The 13,127-nt window shown below is 47.6% G+C and overlaps 4 protein-coding genes across 4 annotated transcripts; all 4 read left to right on the forward strand.

The window, feature by feature from the left end:
- The first annotated feature begins 236 nt into the window (after positions 1 to 236).
- On the forward strand, positions 237 to 3,255 carry H257_04659 (GTP-binding protein TypA/BipA). Its single transcript, XM_009829254.1, has 11 exons — positions 237 to 1,038; positions 1,098 to 1,273; positions 1,324 to 1,529; positions 1,609 to 1,718; positions 2,070 to 2,244; positions 2,308 to 2,367; positions 2,424 to 2,549; positions 2,652 to 2,711; positions 2,766 to 2,867; positions 2,966 to 3,075; positions 3,140 to 3,255. The coding sequence occupies exons 1-11, from the start codon at positions 284 to 286 to the stop codon at positions 3,180 to 3,182; spliced, it is 1,923 nt and encodes a 640-aa protein (XP_009827556.1). The 5' UTR covers positions 237 to 283; the 3' UTR covers positions 3,183 to 3,255.
- Positions 3,256 to 3,644: 389 nt separating this feature from the next.
- H257_04660 (hypothetical protein) lies at positions 3,645 to 4,320 on the forward strand (the record flags this gene model as incomplete). Its single annotated transcript, XM_009829255.1, has 2 exons — positions 3,645 to 3,925; positions 4,125 to 4,320. The coding sequence occupies 2 exons, from the start codon at positions 3,645 to 3,647 to the stop codon at positions 4,318 to 4,320; spliced, it is 477 nt and encodes a 158-aa protein (XP_009827557.1).
- A 63-nt stretch (positions 4,321 to 4,383) lies between these two features.
- On the forward strand, positions 4,384 to 4,908 carry H257_04661 (hypothetical protein; the record flags this gene model as incomplete). Its single annotated transcript, XM_009829256.1, has 2 exons — positions 4,384 to 4,808; positions 4,878 to 4,908. 2 exons carry the CDS (start codon positions 4,384 to 4,386, stop codon positions 4,906 to 4,908), a joined length of 456 nt encoding a protein of 151 aa, XP_009827558.1.
- A 7,445-nt stretch (positions 4,909 to 12,353) lies between these two features.
- On the forward strand, positions 12,354 to 12,740 carry H257_04662 (hypothetical protein; the record flags this gene model as incomplete). Its single annotated transcript, XM_009829257.1, has 1 exon — positions 12,354 to 12,740. The coding sequence occupies one exon, from the start codon at positions 12,354 to 12,356 to the stop codon at positions 12,738 to 12,740; it is 387 nt and encodes a 128-aa protein (XP_009827559.1).
- Between the last annotated feature and the right edge of the window lie 387 nt (positions 12,741 to 13,127).

Here is a 13,127-nt window from a genome sequence, read left to right on the forward strand (position 1 = left end):
AAATGCACTTAAGTGTCGGTTGGGGTGTGGTCGTAGGTGCAATGTAAAACCGACTATTTTGGACGCGAATTCTTGAAGTTTGATTCCATTGAAATACAGCAAATGGCGGTTTTTATGCGTGCTATCGAATTGCGTTAATCCACTGCTGTTACAGGTTGCTTATATATTGTGCAATTGTTTTGTCACCTATATGTACTATTGTAGATTCGAGAGAGGGCCAATCAGACGGCGCCGGTCGTTTTGTTGGACGAGCATCACACTACTGCACATCTTCGTTGCCAACATGTTCCTCCGTCGCGCGGCAGCCTCTTCGCTGTCCTTTGGCCGATCCCGCGCTCATGCGACGCCTCGCTTCCTTGCGCCTGCTGCCAACCATGTCATGAACATGAGCACGTTGCCGCGCAATGACCGCATCCGCAACGTCGCCATCGTAGCGCACGTCGATCACGGCAAGACCACGTTGGTCGACCAATTGCTCAAGCACGGTGGCAACATGCTGAGTGAAGACCGCGTCATGGACAGCATTGACTTGGAACGCGAACGCGGGATCACGATCATGTCAAAGTGCACGCGCGTCGAGTACGAAGGCCGCGTGTTGAACATCGTGGACACGCCAGGGCACGCCGATTTCGGCGGTGAAGTCGAGCGCATCTTGAGTATGGTGGACGGCGTGGTGCTCGTTGTGGACGCGACGGAAGGCCCCATGTCCCAGACCAAGTTTGTGCTGACCAAGGCTTTGAACCGAGGGTTGAAGCCGCTCGTGGTGATCAACAAGGTCGACCGCCCCACGAGTCGGCTCGGTGGCGAAGTCGAAAACGAACTCTTCGACATGTTTGTGGCATTGGACGCCAACGATGAACAGCTCGAGTTCCCAGTGCTGTACGCGTCGGCCAAGCAAGGCTGGGCCGTCAACTCACTCGAAGACGACAGCGAAGACCGCACGACCATGAAGGCGCTGCTCGACCAAATCGTCGACTACGTCCCTGCGCCCGAAGCCGAAACCGACAAGCCATTTTCCATGGCTGTGACCATGTTGGGGTAAGGCGTATGATGTGGCACGCGGTTGGAGTAGCATATTGATCCGGATGTGTGTGTAGCCACGATCCATACGTGGGCCGGCTGGCCACTGGCCGCGTGTACACGGGGCGCGTCAAGGTCGGCGACAACATCCACGTGGTGAACCGCGAAGGCAAAAAGCTCGAGGCGGGCAAAGTCACCAAGATGTTTGTGACCCGGGGCACGACCAAGTCGGAAATCGCCGAGGCCGAAGCCGGTATGAACTCCAATGGTTTGTCCTTTGAATATGTGACACGGTGTGGGCAGGGGATATCATCACCGTTGCCGGTGTGAATGCGTACGTGTCGGACACGATCGCCAACCCGGAGGTGCTGACGTCAATCCCGTCGCCGCAGTTGGACCCGCCGACGATTTCCATGACGTTTGGCGTGAATGACAGTCCCATTGCCGGCAAAGAAGGCAAGTTCCTAACCTCTGGACACATCAAGGAGCGCCTCCAGCGTGAAACCGAGGTAAAGAGAGTTGCCATCCCCGTGTTTTGTATGTGTGGTCGTTTTTCATTGCTCAAACCCGATGCGGTTGTTGCTGTAGAACAACGTGGCTGTCTCCGTGACGACGAGCGAAACGTCCGAAGCATTCAACGTGCACGGTCGCGGCGAGTTGCAACTGGCCATCTTGATTGAAGAAATGAGACGAGAAGGGTTCGTCCACTGTGTTCTGTCTCTCGACTCGAAAAAAAATGATATATTGTCCTTTGATCCACAATTTCGATTTGTGTGCTGATTCACTGTCAAATCCATTTCGATCGATACAGTAGTTTGGACGGGCTTTATTGTATGTAAACAATGACCAGTTAGTTTCACACAAAGTCACACATACTACAATGGTTTTAGAATCGAGAATTTGATTGGCCACTTGATTCGTGTGTTGGTTTTTGATTGGTCGATATCGATTGTCTGTCGATTTGGGTATTCTGCTCATTCGATAGAGCACCCCCTTGACAATATATCTATAAATGTCTACGAGGCAATGACATCGTGTGATGGTTGTAGGTTTGAAATGTGCGTGTCAGCGCCCCGTGTGCTCTTCAAGCAGTGTCCCGACACCAACCAAAAGCTCGAACCTGTGGAAGAAGTCACAGTGGACGTGGACCAAGAGTTCTCTGGCGTTGTTATCGACAAGCTCAGCACCCGCGGCGGCGAATTGGTCGAGTTCAAAGACATCCAAGTAAGCGTTTGTACCTCCGATAACGTTATTACTACTTATATACTGATGCCCCAATGGTTCTAGGACAAAGTCCGTCTGCTCTTCCGCATTCCCAGTCGCTGTTTGATGGGATACCGCAGCGAGGTACTCAACATCGTCACACACACTTCTTTGCACTGTAAAACTGACGATTGTTGTAGATCAAAACAGACACCCGTGGCAGCGGCATCCTCAACTCGATTTTCTACGGCTACGAAAAGTTCCAAGGACTGGCCAGCGTGCCATCCAAGGGCAAGTTGATTGCGTCGTGTAACGGCAAGACCACGGTAACCACTCAATCATACTTTGTAACATGGTTGGCTAGGAAACGAACTCGTTCTGACTGTTTCACCGGTCAATCGATCGATCGATCGGTACCTATGATGTAGACGTACGCGCTCAATATGTTGGAAGAACGTGGGGAATTGTTTGTCAAGCCTGGCGAGGACGTACGTGACGTGGCATGACGTGGGGGAGTTGCTCAGAGATGATGATGATGGTAGGTGTATACGGGCATGGTCATTGGCGAGCACACGCGGCCAACAGATTTGGAAGTGAACCCGACCAAGGAAAAGAAGCTGACCAATATGCGCGCGGCGGGCAACGTACGTAATTAGTTTGTGCTTGGGGTGGCTATACGTATATCTGACATGCACTCTTGATTCGTGGGGCAATCTGACATGCACTCTTGATTCACGTGTAGGACGAAAACGTCCGGTTGTCTCCAGCGCGTCAAATGTCCCTCGAGGACGTTGTCACGTACATTGGCGAAGACGAAATGATCGACGTGTCGCCGTCTCAAATTCGCATTCGGTAACGATTATTCTCGCCTTGTTCTGTCTATTTTCAATCTGTGACAACGGGCGACAACTTGTAGCAAGCGCTTTTTGGACCCGAACGCCCGCAAGCGTGCCAAGTAGAAGATGACACCGCCGCCGTCCATTTGGAATACTATCAACCTAATAGAGTAATACAACAACGTTGCTACCTGCATCCTACCTAGTACTGCATCTACTTCGCCATATCAAGCAAGCATCGGTTTATGTCTGTATTTTTGCCTATGAACTCAGAATTGTATGAGACTTTCTATGTGAGATGCAGAATTCAATATCAATTCCACGTGTGTAATCGAAACTCTCTCTGGAAACGAATATCCTTCAAAATATTACCGAAAAACAAAATAACGTTAGGCTGATATTGACCTTGTCATCAAATAACCTGTAATATCTTATACACAATCTTATTTTCGAAAGGTTTAGTTTATCAAGGACTCACAGCACCTTCCACTTTTCATTCACTGCCAAGACTAAATATACCAGTAGTTTCATGGATGTTGCGCCATTGCAGTGGTTACATGTATTCATAGCAATGGTTTCAAAGCTATGGCTTCGTGGCAGCACTTTCATTTATTCATTCACTCACCACTCGATGGATACTACAGCAAAGGATTGCATGACATTCGTCAAGATGGTACGGCCGCTCTCACTCGCGAGGAGTGCCTTGACATCTTGCACTTACTGGCGTTCTACAAAAGCAAAGGGGATAAGACAGGTGGCAAACATGGTTCAGTGGCACTCGGGAGGAACATTGCTGCTGTGTGTGGTGTGTGGAACGAGTATTGCAACTATGGAACAGTCACCCAGGCTCAACCTGCTGCCAAGAGGTCAACTCACCCATCACGGGTCCCACGCACAACTGAAAACCTTGCACTATTCTAGGAGTTCGTACGTGATCGCCGTGCCACGCGCACACGAACGACAGCTGTCGATGTGATGACCTATTTGAACGAGATGGATGTCATGGAAGTTGATCTCAACAACAAGGTGGTCTGTTGAACGCTTTTTGAAACGTCAGGGCTACAGGCGTGGGAAGAAAGCCGGCTCATCCTGCTACCATTTGTCCAAGTCCAACGTGCTTGCTCGGGACTCGTTCGTCAAGGTGATGCATCAGTTTGTGGGTGAATCTCCGAAAGCCAGCGTTGTGTACCTGTATGAGTTATTCATCCACCAGCATTACAAGCGCCACAGCGACAGCTTATTCGACCCCAGCGATGTTTAACACAAGGAAAACCACAAAGGGCGGTGTTATTGCTTCATTGCTGGCATTCTGGACTCACCGGACATGGAGTTCCAGGTGGTTGCCCTTGACATCTTTCGCGGTGGCAAGTCGACGGCCAAGCAGCCCAAGGACATCCACGCTATGCTTAATCACTACTACTTTCTGAAGTGGTTTGCCAAGCTGCTTGCAGAGTTTGGTGATATGGGTGTGGCAAACGTGTTTATTGTGATGGATAATGCCAAGTATCACAAAGGCAGGCCTGTCGGAACACCGATCAGCCGGCTATGCAAAACAACGCTGCAGGCAGCATGGACGCGATATGGGATACCGTTCGAGCCGACAGATTTCAAGAGCATTCTCTGGGAAAAGCTGTCGGCGTACATTGAAAAGCACATCCAACCTCAAGTAGTCCAAATGGCAATCGACAAGGGCCATAGAGTCGTCTTCACCCCCCCCCCTATCACTCCGACTTGCAACCAATTGAGCTGGTGTGGGCGAATGTGAAAGGACATGTTGGTCGTCGCTACACTGATGGTACGGGGCTTGCGGATGTGAAGGAACGACTCGAAGAAGCGGTCGAAGAATTGAAAGCCAGCACTATTCAAGGCTGTATCAAAGCTGCAGAGGGGAAATTGCAGAAGCTGTACGAACATTTGCTGGCAATTCATGGCTTACAATCCGACGAGGAGTCTTCGGCGCAGAGTGACAGTGATAGTGATGCCGAAAGGGATTGTGAGCACTCTAGTTAATTCACCTTCATAATAATAACCTCTTAACGTATAATTTCACTTTGATGAATTTATAGAATGAACAGTATACTCGCTATTTGTATAATTGTCGAATTCGATTTGAAAATTACAACGTCACTCGATTCTGTTGGCCTCTGTGAGATAGATACGCATATATTGTCCTTTTACCCAAAATTTGGTTGACTTTTGTGTTGATTCGCCAAATCTATCGATCGATTCGTTGTAACGTTACTGACTTTTGTATGTAAAGATCGTCCAGTATCAAACTACAGTAATGAAGACACACACTGATTCGATGTTGAATTGGTCGAAGATCAGTTAATGGCCCTACTGTATTGTATCCACTATACTTCGAATTAGTGGGACACGTAATTCTTTTGTCGTTCTGAAACATATTCACTAGATATTATATGCAATTAAATAAATTTGGTCATGAAAAGTGTGTCGGGCCTTTTTCTGATATCGGGTAATTTACTGGAGGCTGCGGGAAATGGTCATATTAGAACGAACTCGATGGAGCTAATCCCTATAATCGCAATGTTACACGATCGGATCAGTTCATACTTCATCTGGGTTGATAGAAACCTTCGCCGTCGCAACTTCGGTGGTGATTTGGTCGTCAACCTTGCTCCATGGAAGCGCACTTTTCTTCGAAACAAGAAACTGCTTATAGTTTGTCCAAAGAACAATGTAGTCTCAAAGGTTTTTTGCTGCAGTATATAAAATTATATATAGTGTATATGCACTATATACAATTTTCTCTATAATACAAAAAACGCGTAGCAGAAAGAAAAAAAAAAGACCAAAAACGTGTTCTTTGGACAAAGATGTAATTTTCGATTGAAGTATAATAGAATACAATTGAGTAGATAAATCGAGTTTCAATGCAGTTTTTACCTTTTGTCTTGTATGTAAACATGGATCCACAATACAATGTGTCTGAGGAACATCAGCACAGAAGAACATTATCTTTTAGAGTGTTTCTCCATTTTGCCCAATCGCCGCAAACCATAATCGATGTCACTGACAGCTCATCTTCCCTTCATTGATGGGTCTCAGTGTCGTTGCCATCTCCCGATGGAAGTAAAACGGACGTGTGCTCTCAGTTCTAATCAAGCGTATTCAGGCTCCAACTGACTGTGAGTCGATAGATATCCAGCAGTTACAGTAACACCATTCCGTGCCATTGAGACCTTGATGCTACAGCATCACATCAATAACAGATAAGACCACATGAAAGAAGTCGATACATTAAAGTCTTCTCCATAGCGCGAAGACTACGTTACGACTCTAAAACGTGGGATGCAAAGTCGCCAAGGCATGCAACAACTGCGACGTCGCCAGCTGTGAGGGCTGCCACTACCTTCTTCGATAGCGTCACTGCGAGTTCAACCGACGAAATCGCGTCCATCCGTCCATACAACATCATAACCGCCTCATGAGAAGTCACAATCTCCTTGTACTTGGTGTTGTCGATGTCTTGCATAAGGACCCCGATAAACTCTCTGATAGCATACAGCGCCTTACCCAGGGTACAACACTTTGAGGCTCGAACATGTGACGTTTGCGCCTTTTTGTCTTCGGTCGTAAACTGCACCATAGGCTTGAAAGGTGCTGCGTCGGTGATGGAAAATGATAATATCGTTGCAGCATTTTCCAACTCGTCACTTTTGGAAGCACAGACGATTGGATCGGCAACACAGGATCGTTGCAAGCGGGTCCAACCATGATATGGGAGCTACATGGTGGGCTTGAGCATTGTTCGAGTTGAACAGGGAGGTTGCTTGGGAGGCAAAAAGACCAAGCAGGCGTGCTTCCATGTCGTTAATACGTACCGGCCGTGACACGAGATTCCAACACTGGAGCGTTGACAATAGGTCCAACCATGGCATTTGGGCTACTCTAAGGATCAAAGCGTGGTTCAAGGTGAAGAGGGAGGTTGCTCGGGGGGCCAACACGAGCAATGAGGCGTGCTTCGATGTCATCGATTCGGACCATGACACGAGCTTCCATGCCCTCAAGATATGACTTGTACACGTTCGCCATAGCTAATTGCTCCCCGTCCTCGTTCGGTGCAACCAGTTCCGAGAGCTGTTCATGAGTGCTGTAGACCCATGCGGTCGAGCAGCCGGCTAAGTGCTTCCGGTCCGGGGACATCGCGTCAGCGAGCACTCCTTCTTCGGCAACATAAATGCTATCGAGAAGGTATTTCATGATGATATCGCACTTTTTCTTGCTCCGACCAACCACCCCACCACTTCAACACCTTCAAACTCCAACGCTTGTCTTTGTCCTCGTGAAAGACCATTGTGCAAAACCACGACGGAACGTATTCGTTGTCATGTATACGTTTTCGAAGCATTTCAGCACTGCACCGTGGGCTGCCGAGCAAAAGTCGACGTCACGGAGCATGGTCGCGATAACTTCGTTCAAGATATTGATGACAGATCCCTCCGACATGGCATGACCCCAGTTGAATACGGACGCAGACAGGTTTGAGTACTTTCGTAACAACTGTATTTGGGGGAACACAAGGTCCTCGTTGAAGCTGTGCTTCATGGCAGTTTCGACGTGTTCGATGCACGTGTCGAAGTGGTGCTTGGCACAAATATCACGATCCCCCAGCGCTTGGCAATTGTGCAACCGATATGTGCGGTCATTTCCGGACTCGGTTTTTCGGTCGTGGAAGGTGTACTCGTGGTACTCGAGACGCACGTTGGGGTCTTGTTGACTGGCCACTTCGCAAGAGAAAAGTCTTTCCCGCTTAGACCAAGGACTTCACTCATTATGGCGCACGCGTACCAGCTCAGCAAAGTGACAGCCTTGACCCACAGAGTGAATGATTTCGATGTGTCGTTGGAATGGTCTAAGAAAGCGTACATGGTCTTCAGCATCGATTTTGTAATGGGGGCCGCACGTCGCGTTACGTGAGTCGCCTTTTTTCCCCTTTGCAGGCCCTTGAAGCAGCCCAGCACAACAGGAGACGTCATGGGATTTCCATATCCCTGACCGTCCTTGACAGACCACGAACTGGTTCCATATCCATTGTTGTTGTACTTACAGAACTCCGACATTCCTGCTCGACCCTTTTTGGCAACGTTCATGGAGGGTGAGTTTCCCGCATCGTCCGGCAGCATGAGCTGACCCACGTAACAGAAAATGGCTTCGGGAAGCCGCGCAAACCGCTTCAATCGTGGATCGTGGGCGTACTCTGGATTGTCTTGGCACCATGAAACGACTTACTCCAGTTTGAGTAGTTCTCTTTCTTCGTGTTGAGGGTGACACGCTTGTCAACCATTGCTTGACTGAAGGCCATTACTTTAGCTCGGTGCTCGCTGTCGTAGTTCGTTGGCCCGGTTTTAAACCGTTTTCCTTTGGGTGTTCTTGTTGCGCAGCGCTCCTTCCTTTCGGCACTCTCGTTGTCTTTGCTTTGGATGCTTGATCGTCGTTGTCCATGATCCCACCGCCGTAACCGATACACTCGTCAACACTCGTTGACGCGTTACCTTCATTTGTCGGCATCAAACATTTCACTCACTTCGGCGTCAAACATAATACTTCGGCGTCACACTTCTTACTGCGACGTTGCTGTCATGCTAACATTTTGGCGTCAAACAATATACTTCGGTGTTACGATTTGGCGTCAAACATTACGATTCAGCGTTAAATACTAAACTTCGGCGTCAAACATTCTGGTTCAGAGTCAGTATGACACTATTTGTCTTAAACGTATGGCAGATGTACACTATATTGGATCATTCTGTTCGTCATTGTTGCCGGTCCTATCCATGGAAAACTTGCTTCTGTGGCGCGGAGAGTTCGGGTTAGGACCTGGCCTTCACAACTATGGAAGACGTGTTACGTCAACGCTGCTTGTTGCACCTTCCTCCCGTGGTTCAGTCCCTCCTGTCACCGTACCCGCCTGCCCTGACCACTCAGTTCAGACCCCAAGACTGACTAAGCAGGATCGTTCACAACATCCACGTAAACGATCCAACGAAACGCCGCAAGACGTGGCCAAACGGGTATCGAATGGACAAGTTGCACAGTCATCTAGCTGACGTCTGGCTGTCGTTTGGTGCTGGGCGATAAGAAGACGCGCACGAGTTTTTTTTCAGTTCGTGTCAGCCATGCCCATGTATCTACCAGCTTTCGGTGGCGAAGTGTTCAACATCGTTGAATGTAATACTTGCAAAACCCAAGCCAGGTAGTGCAAATTATCATTAGCTTATTAATCTAGTACTGTAGATCGCCAGAGGTGTTTCTCGACATCGACATTCCAGTCACTCCAGACGTTATCACTGTTGAGGGCAGCCTAAGAAGAGCGTTTGGTGTCACCGCGTTAACGGGCGATAAGTCGTACGAGCGCACCTATTGCAATCGCTGATACCCAGCTGTGCGTACAAGTGCCATTGCAGAGTGGCCCTATGTATTAGTGCTGCGTGTCCTACGCTTCGCGGTCGGTGAAAAACGCACCAAAACGAAGAACGGCCAGCCCACCCAATACACATCAGAGCTGAACATGAGTGAGTTTGTCGCAGTCGATCACGCGGTACCAGTTTAAACCACCACGATCGATAGATTACTAAAATACTTGCATAGGGTATTGTGTACCAGCTTCGAGGAGTTGTCCTACATCTGGGGAGTTCACTGACTTTGGGTCACTACATTGCGTACGTGCTGGCACCAAGTGGGCGATGGTTCAGTATGGACGACAAGGTCTGTATGCCAACGAATATAGCCTCGTTGCTTGCGACAAACGCAAAAATACCTACTGTTTTACACAGCAAAAGAGTCCTAGAAGCGTGACCCCCAACTGACTACACAACATGCTTCATCTTAAGTACAAGGTACATCGACACTTTATGCAATGTGTGTTCAGAACACTCTACGCAAACGCAAAAATACATACTGTTATACACGGCAAAAGAGTCCTAGAAGCGTGACCCCCAACTGACTACACAACATGCTACATCTCAAGTACAAGGTACATCGACACTTTATGCAATGTGTGTTCAGAACACTCTCAAGACCACGAGCCATGGCTAACTGACCCATTGTACACTTCATCACCAGTGGCGCTACTACGTACGCACCACAAATTGAAAATGTATAATAGTAATTAAATTCAATGGAATAGTTAAATCGGCAGCACGTCCAACGCCACCAAAACTCGTCTCAGGACGTGACGACGCCGTTGTTGTGTAGCAAAGAAATACCCACACGATTCACAACACACACAATACAACCCCCCACAGCTGGCCATACATCCATGAACGCCCCCATGAAAGTGGCCAATACAACAGCCACCAACGCAGCCCCCAGCGTATCCTGGAAAGCAACCCGCATTGCAGCCCGCAATATGGCGGTCCCGAATACAGCCCTCAAAGCACCTCACAACGTAGTCCCTAACACAGTCTCCAAGGCAGCCCCTATGTAGCACATAATTGTTAGTGTGCCAAGTAGCTCACGTTGTAAGATTCTATGTATTTTACACCAGTATTCCATAATTTCTATTTAACATATTATATATCCTTTAGCATCACCGACACCAGCATTTACTACCCCATCGGCTTCTCAGGCTCGTGTGGTGGCACGTCGAAAAGCCTACTACGAAAAACAAGGCAAAAATTCGTCAACAGCAACGCAAGTACGATTCAATCGAGGATGTGAAAAACTGTCGTAAAGTGCTCCAGAACGAACGTGAACGTGCCAGACGTGCATCGAACACGCCAAGCGAAGTGGCGACAGAAATACCCTGAAAAGACTCGACGCTTGCGTCGACAAAGGTATTTGAGAGAGAAGGCAAAAAAGGAGGCTCTACGCGGACTACCAGTTAGTGCTTCTCCTGCTTGTGACGTAGCTTCATGAGTGTATAATGCTAAAAATGGTTTGTTTGCATACGAATGTTAAATGCATACACAGTTTGGTTTGTGGTGTTGGATAGCAACGTACCAGGAAGTGGAATCTGCAACCATGTACACATGGTGCATTGTAAAGGTTTCCGTTGCTTCATCACCGTGTCAACCGAATTACTCAGGCCCATGCAATGGCCACAAGACCCACGGAACATGGCGCCTTCATTTGACAGCAGCTTACTGCGTGTGCACGACACAGCAAGGGTGGACGCCTTGAAATGATTGTTGTTGTCAGTGGACATGCGCTGAATACTGTACCGTAGACCTAACCCCATAATATTGGCCAATCAAAACCATGTTCTTTGAAGTGTTCACCATGTTCTCCAGGAAACGATACCGTTTCATTATTATCAAAACGATGTTATATGATGTTATATTTGGAAGCAAAGATAACAAAGTTGATCAACTTGGATGTTAAATTTGAGACAGCCACTTTCAAAGCCACACAACATAAGCCAATATAAACCGACCAGCCCGAAGACTTAATTCGCGTGTTCACAAGCATTATCTTTACAAAATGACGTATCATGGAGGTCGCTACGAGCTATATTCATCGAGATATTTACTTACAAAGTACTAGTATGTTATATTTGCGATATTTTGCTACTTTGAGGACACATCACTCATGCTACAATGTTGCAATCGCCATATTTCTAGCTGTGAACGATAGCCTACAACTTAGTTTGCAATATCTACATTCATTACACTGCTCGTAGACAAGCCGTCAGCGAGTTATTCGATGTCAAAGTCATGTACTTTCTTAGTTAGCTAACAAAGTTGATCATAAATTATGACTAACTTCAAGTCATATTTGAAGCAATGTTTTATTATTATGTTACTTGGTATTTAAAATTCTCACAATTCAATGTCAAGTCCATTAAAATTACCGAACAGTTTTGAGCGAACTGTAAGGTCACTACACAATGCGTTCCCGGTTGTCGCATCTTGTCGAAAGGCTAATCGAAAGTCCTCCCCTAGTGTATCTATCAGGTAGGACAAGAGCCAGTGCGATCGAGCTGCATGATATACTGCCAATTCATTTGAGGTTCGCTCTTTTGGTCATTTCCAGCACCCTCCTGGGTTTTTACGTTTATACTACTGTACTACACCATTGGAGGACTTCCAAAACCTACACAAATGAATATGTGTGGACCTTGACATAAAAAAAATCAAATAAAAATATGTGTTTGACCTCTCGCAGTTTGTTGAGGCTGTTTTTTGGTCTAAACAATCGTGGTGTTTGTGTTACACATCGCACAAAATTGCTTTGATTATTTATACAAATATTAGGAGGTAAGACAACGATTGGATTTCACGTTCCCACCAATAATATTCGTGGACATTGCGTTTCAACTTCCAACGAGTCATGTCGAAAGCAAGCAAAGGGCGCGGTAAGAGTTGGTGTGCGGCGTCGGTTAATCTCTTGCTCGACCACGTCCAAGAGATATTGCCTCTTGGCAAAAACGGCTGGGCTAAAGTTGAGCTCGAATACAGCAAGGCTGGTAGCGCATACCCACAACGCGATGGTGAGTCTCTTAAGCGCAAGTACCAGCAGCTTCGCAACAATCCTAAACCAACCGGGAACCCCGAGTGTCCGTCTGATGTTCGACGGGCCAAACAAATTGCGCGTGATATTGATACCAAGGCAGACGTCCTCCCACTTGGAGATGAGTGCGAGGAGGACGACGACGAAGCACCATGCACGCCGACACCATTTACCCCAACAAAGGGTATGTGGCATTTGAAACTGTGAATTCACGTATATTATGTAGATGATGAGACCTCTGACGAACTTGGGAAGCCGAACCGAACTGGACTTGCCAGAAGTGAATTGGTTGACCTTGGAGCCTCCCTCAAGATAGCACGTGCTTGTGACAGTACTGGGCAACTTTCCTACGTGGCGAAGAAGAGATTGTCAATCGACAAGTTCATTGAAAATGCTGCGGCGGCAGATACCAAAGCGACAACGGACTTCATGTCTATGATGGCTGCGATGGATGAACGTGCCGCAATTCGTGAAGAGTTGAGGCTGGGACGTGAAGAAACTTGGCGTAGAGAGCAACTCACCCGGGAGTTTAAAGCTGATGCCGAGCGTCGGGACAGAGATGAGCGCCGCGAGCAGTTTCAACTTATGTTGATG

Source organism: Aphanomyces astaci (genome assembly GCF_000520075.1).
Source record: "Aphanomyces astaci strain APO3 unplaced genomic scaffold supercont1.8, whole genome shotgun sequence".
Classification (NCBI taxonomy): domain Eukaryota; phylum Oomycota; class Saprolegniomycetes; order Saprolegniales; family Verrucalvaceae; genus Aphanomyces; species Aphanomyces astaci.

Coding starts and splice junctions, on each gene's coding strand:
- H257_04659 (XM_009829254.1), top strand. CDS start 284: ATGTTCCTCCGTCGCGCGGCAGCCTCTTCGCTGTCCTTTGGCCGATCC. Junction 1,274..1,323: donor AATCGCCGAGGCCGAAGCCG/GTATGAACTCCA, acceptor CGGTGTGGGCAG/GGGATATCATCACCGTTGCC. Junction 2,712..2,765: donor TTGTCAAGCCTGGCGAGGAC/GTACGTGACGTG, acceptor TGATGATGGTAG/GTGTATACGGGCATGGTCAT.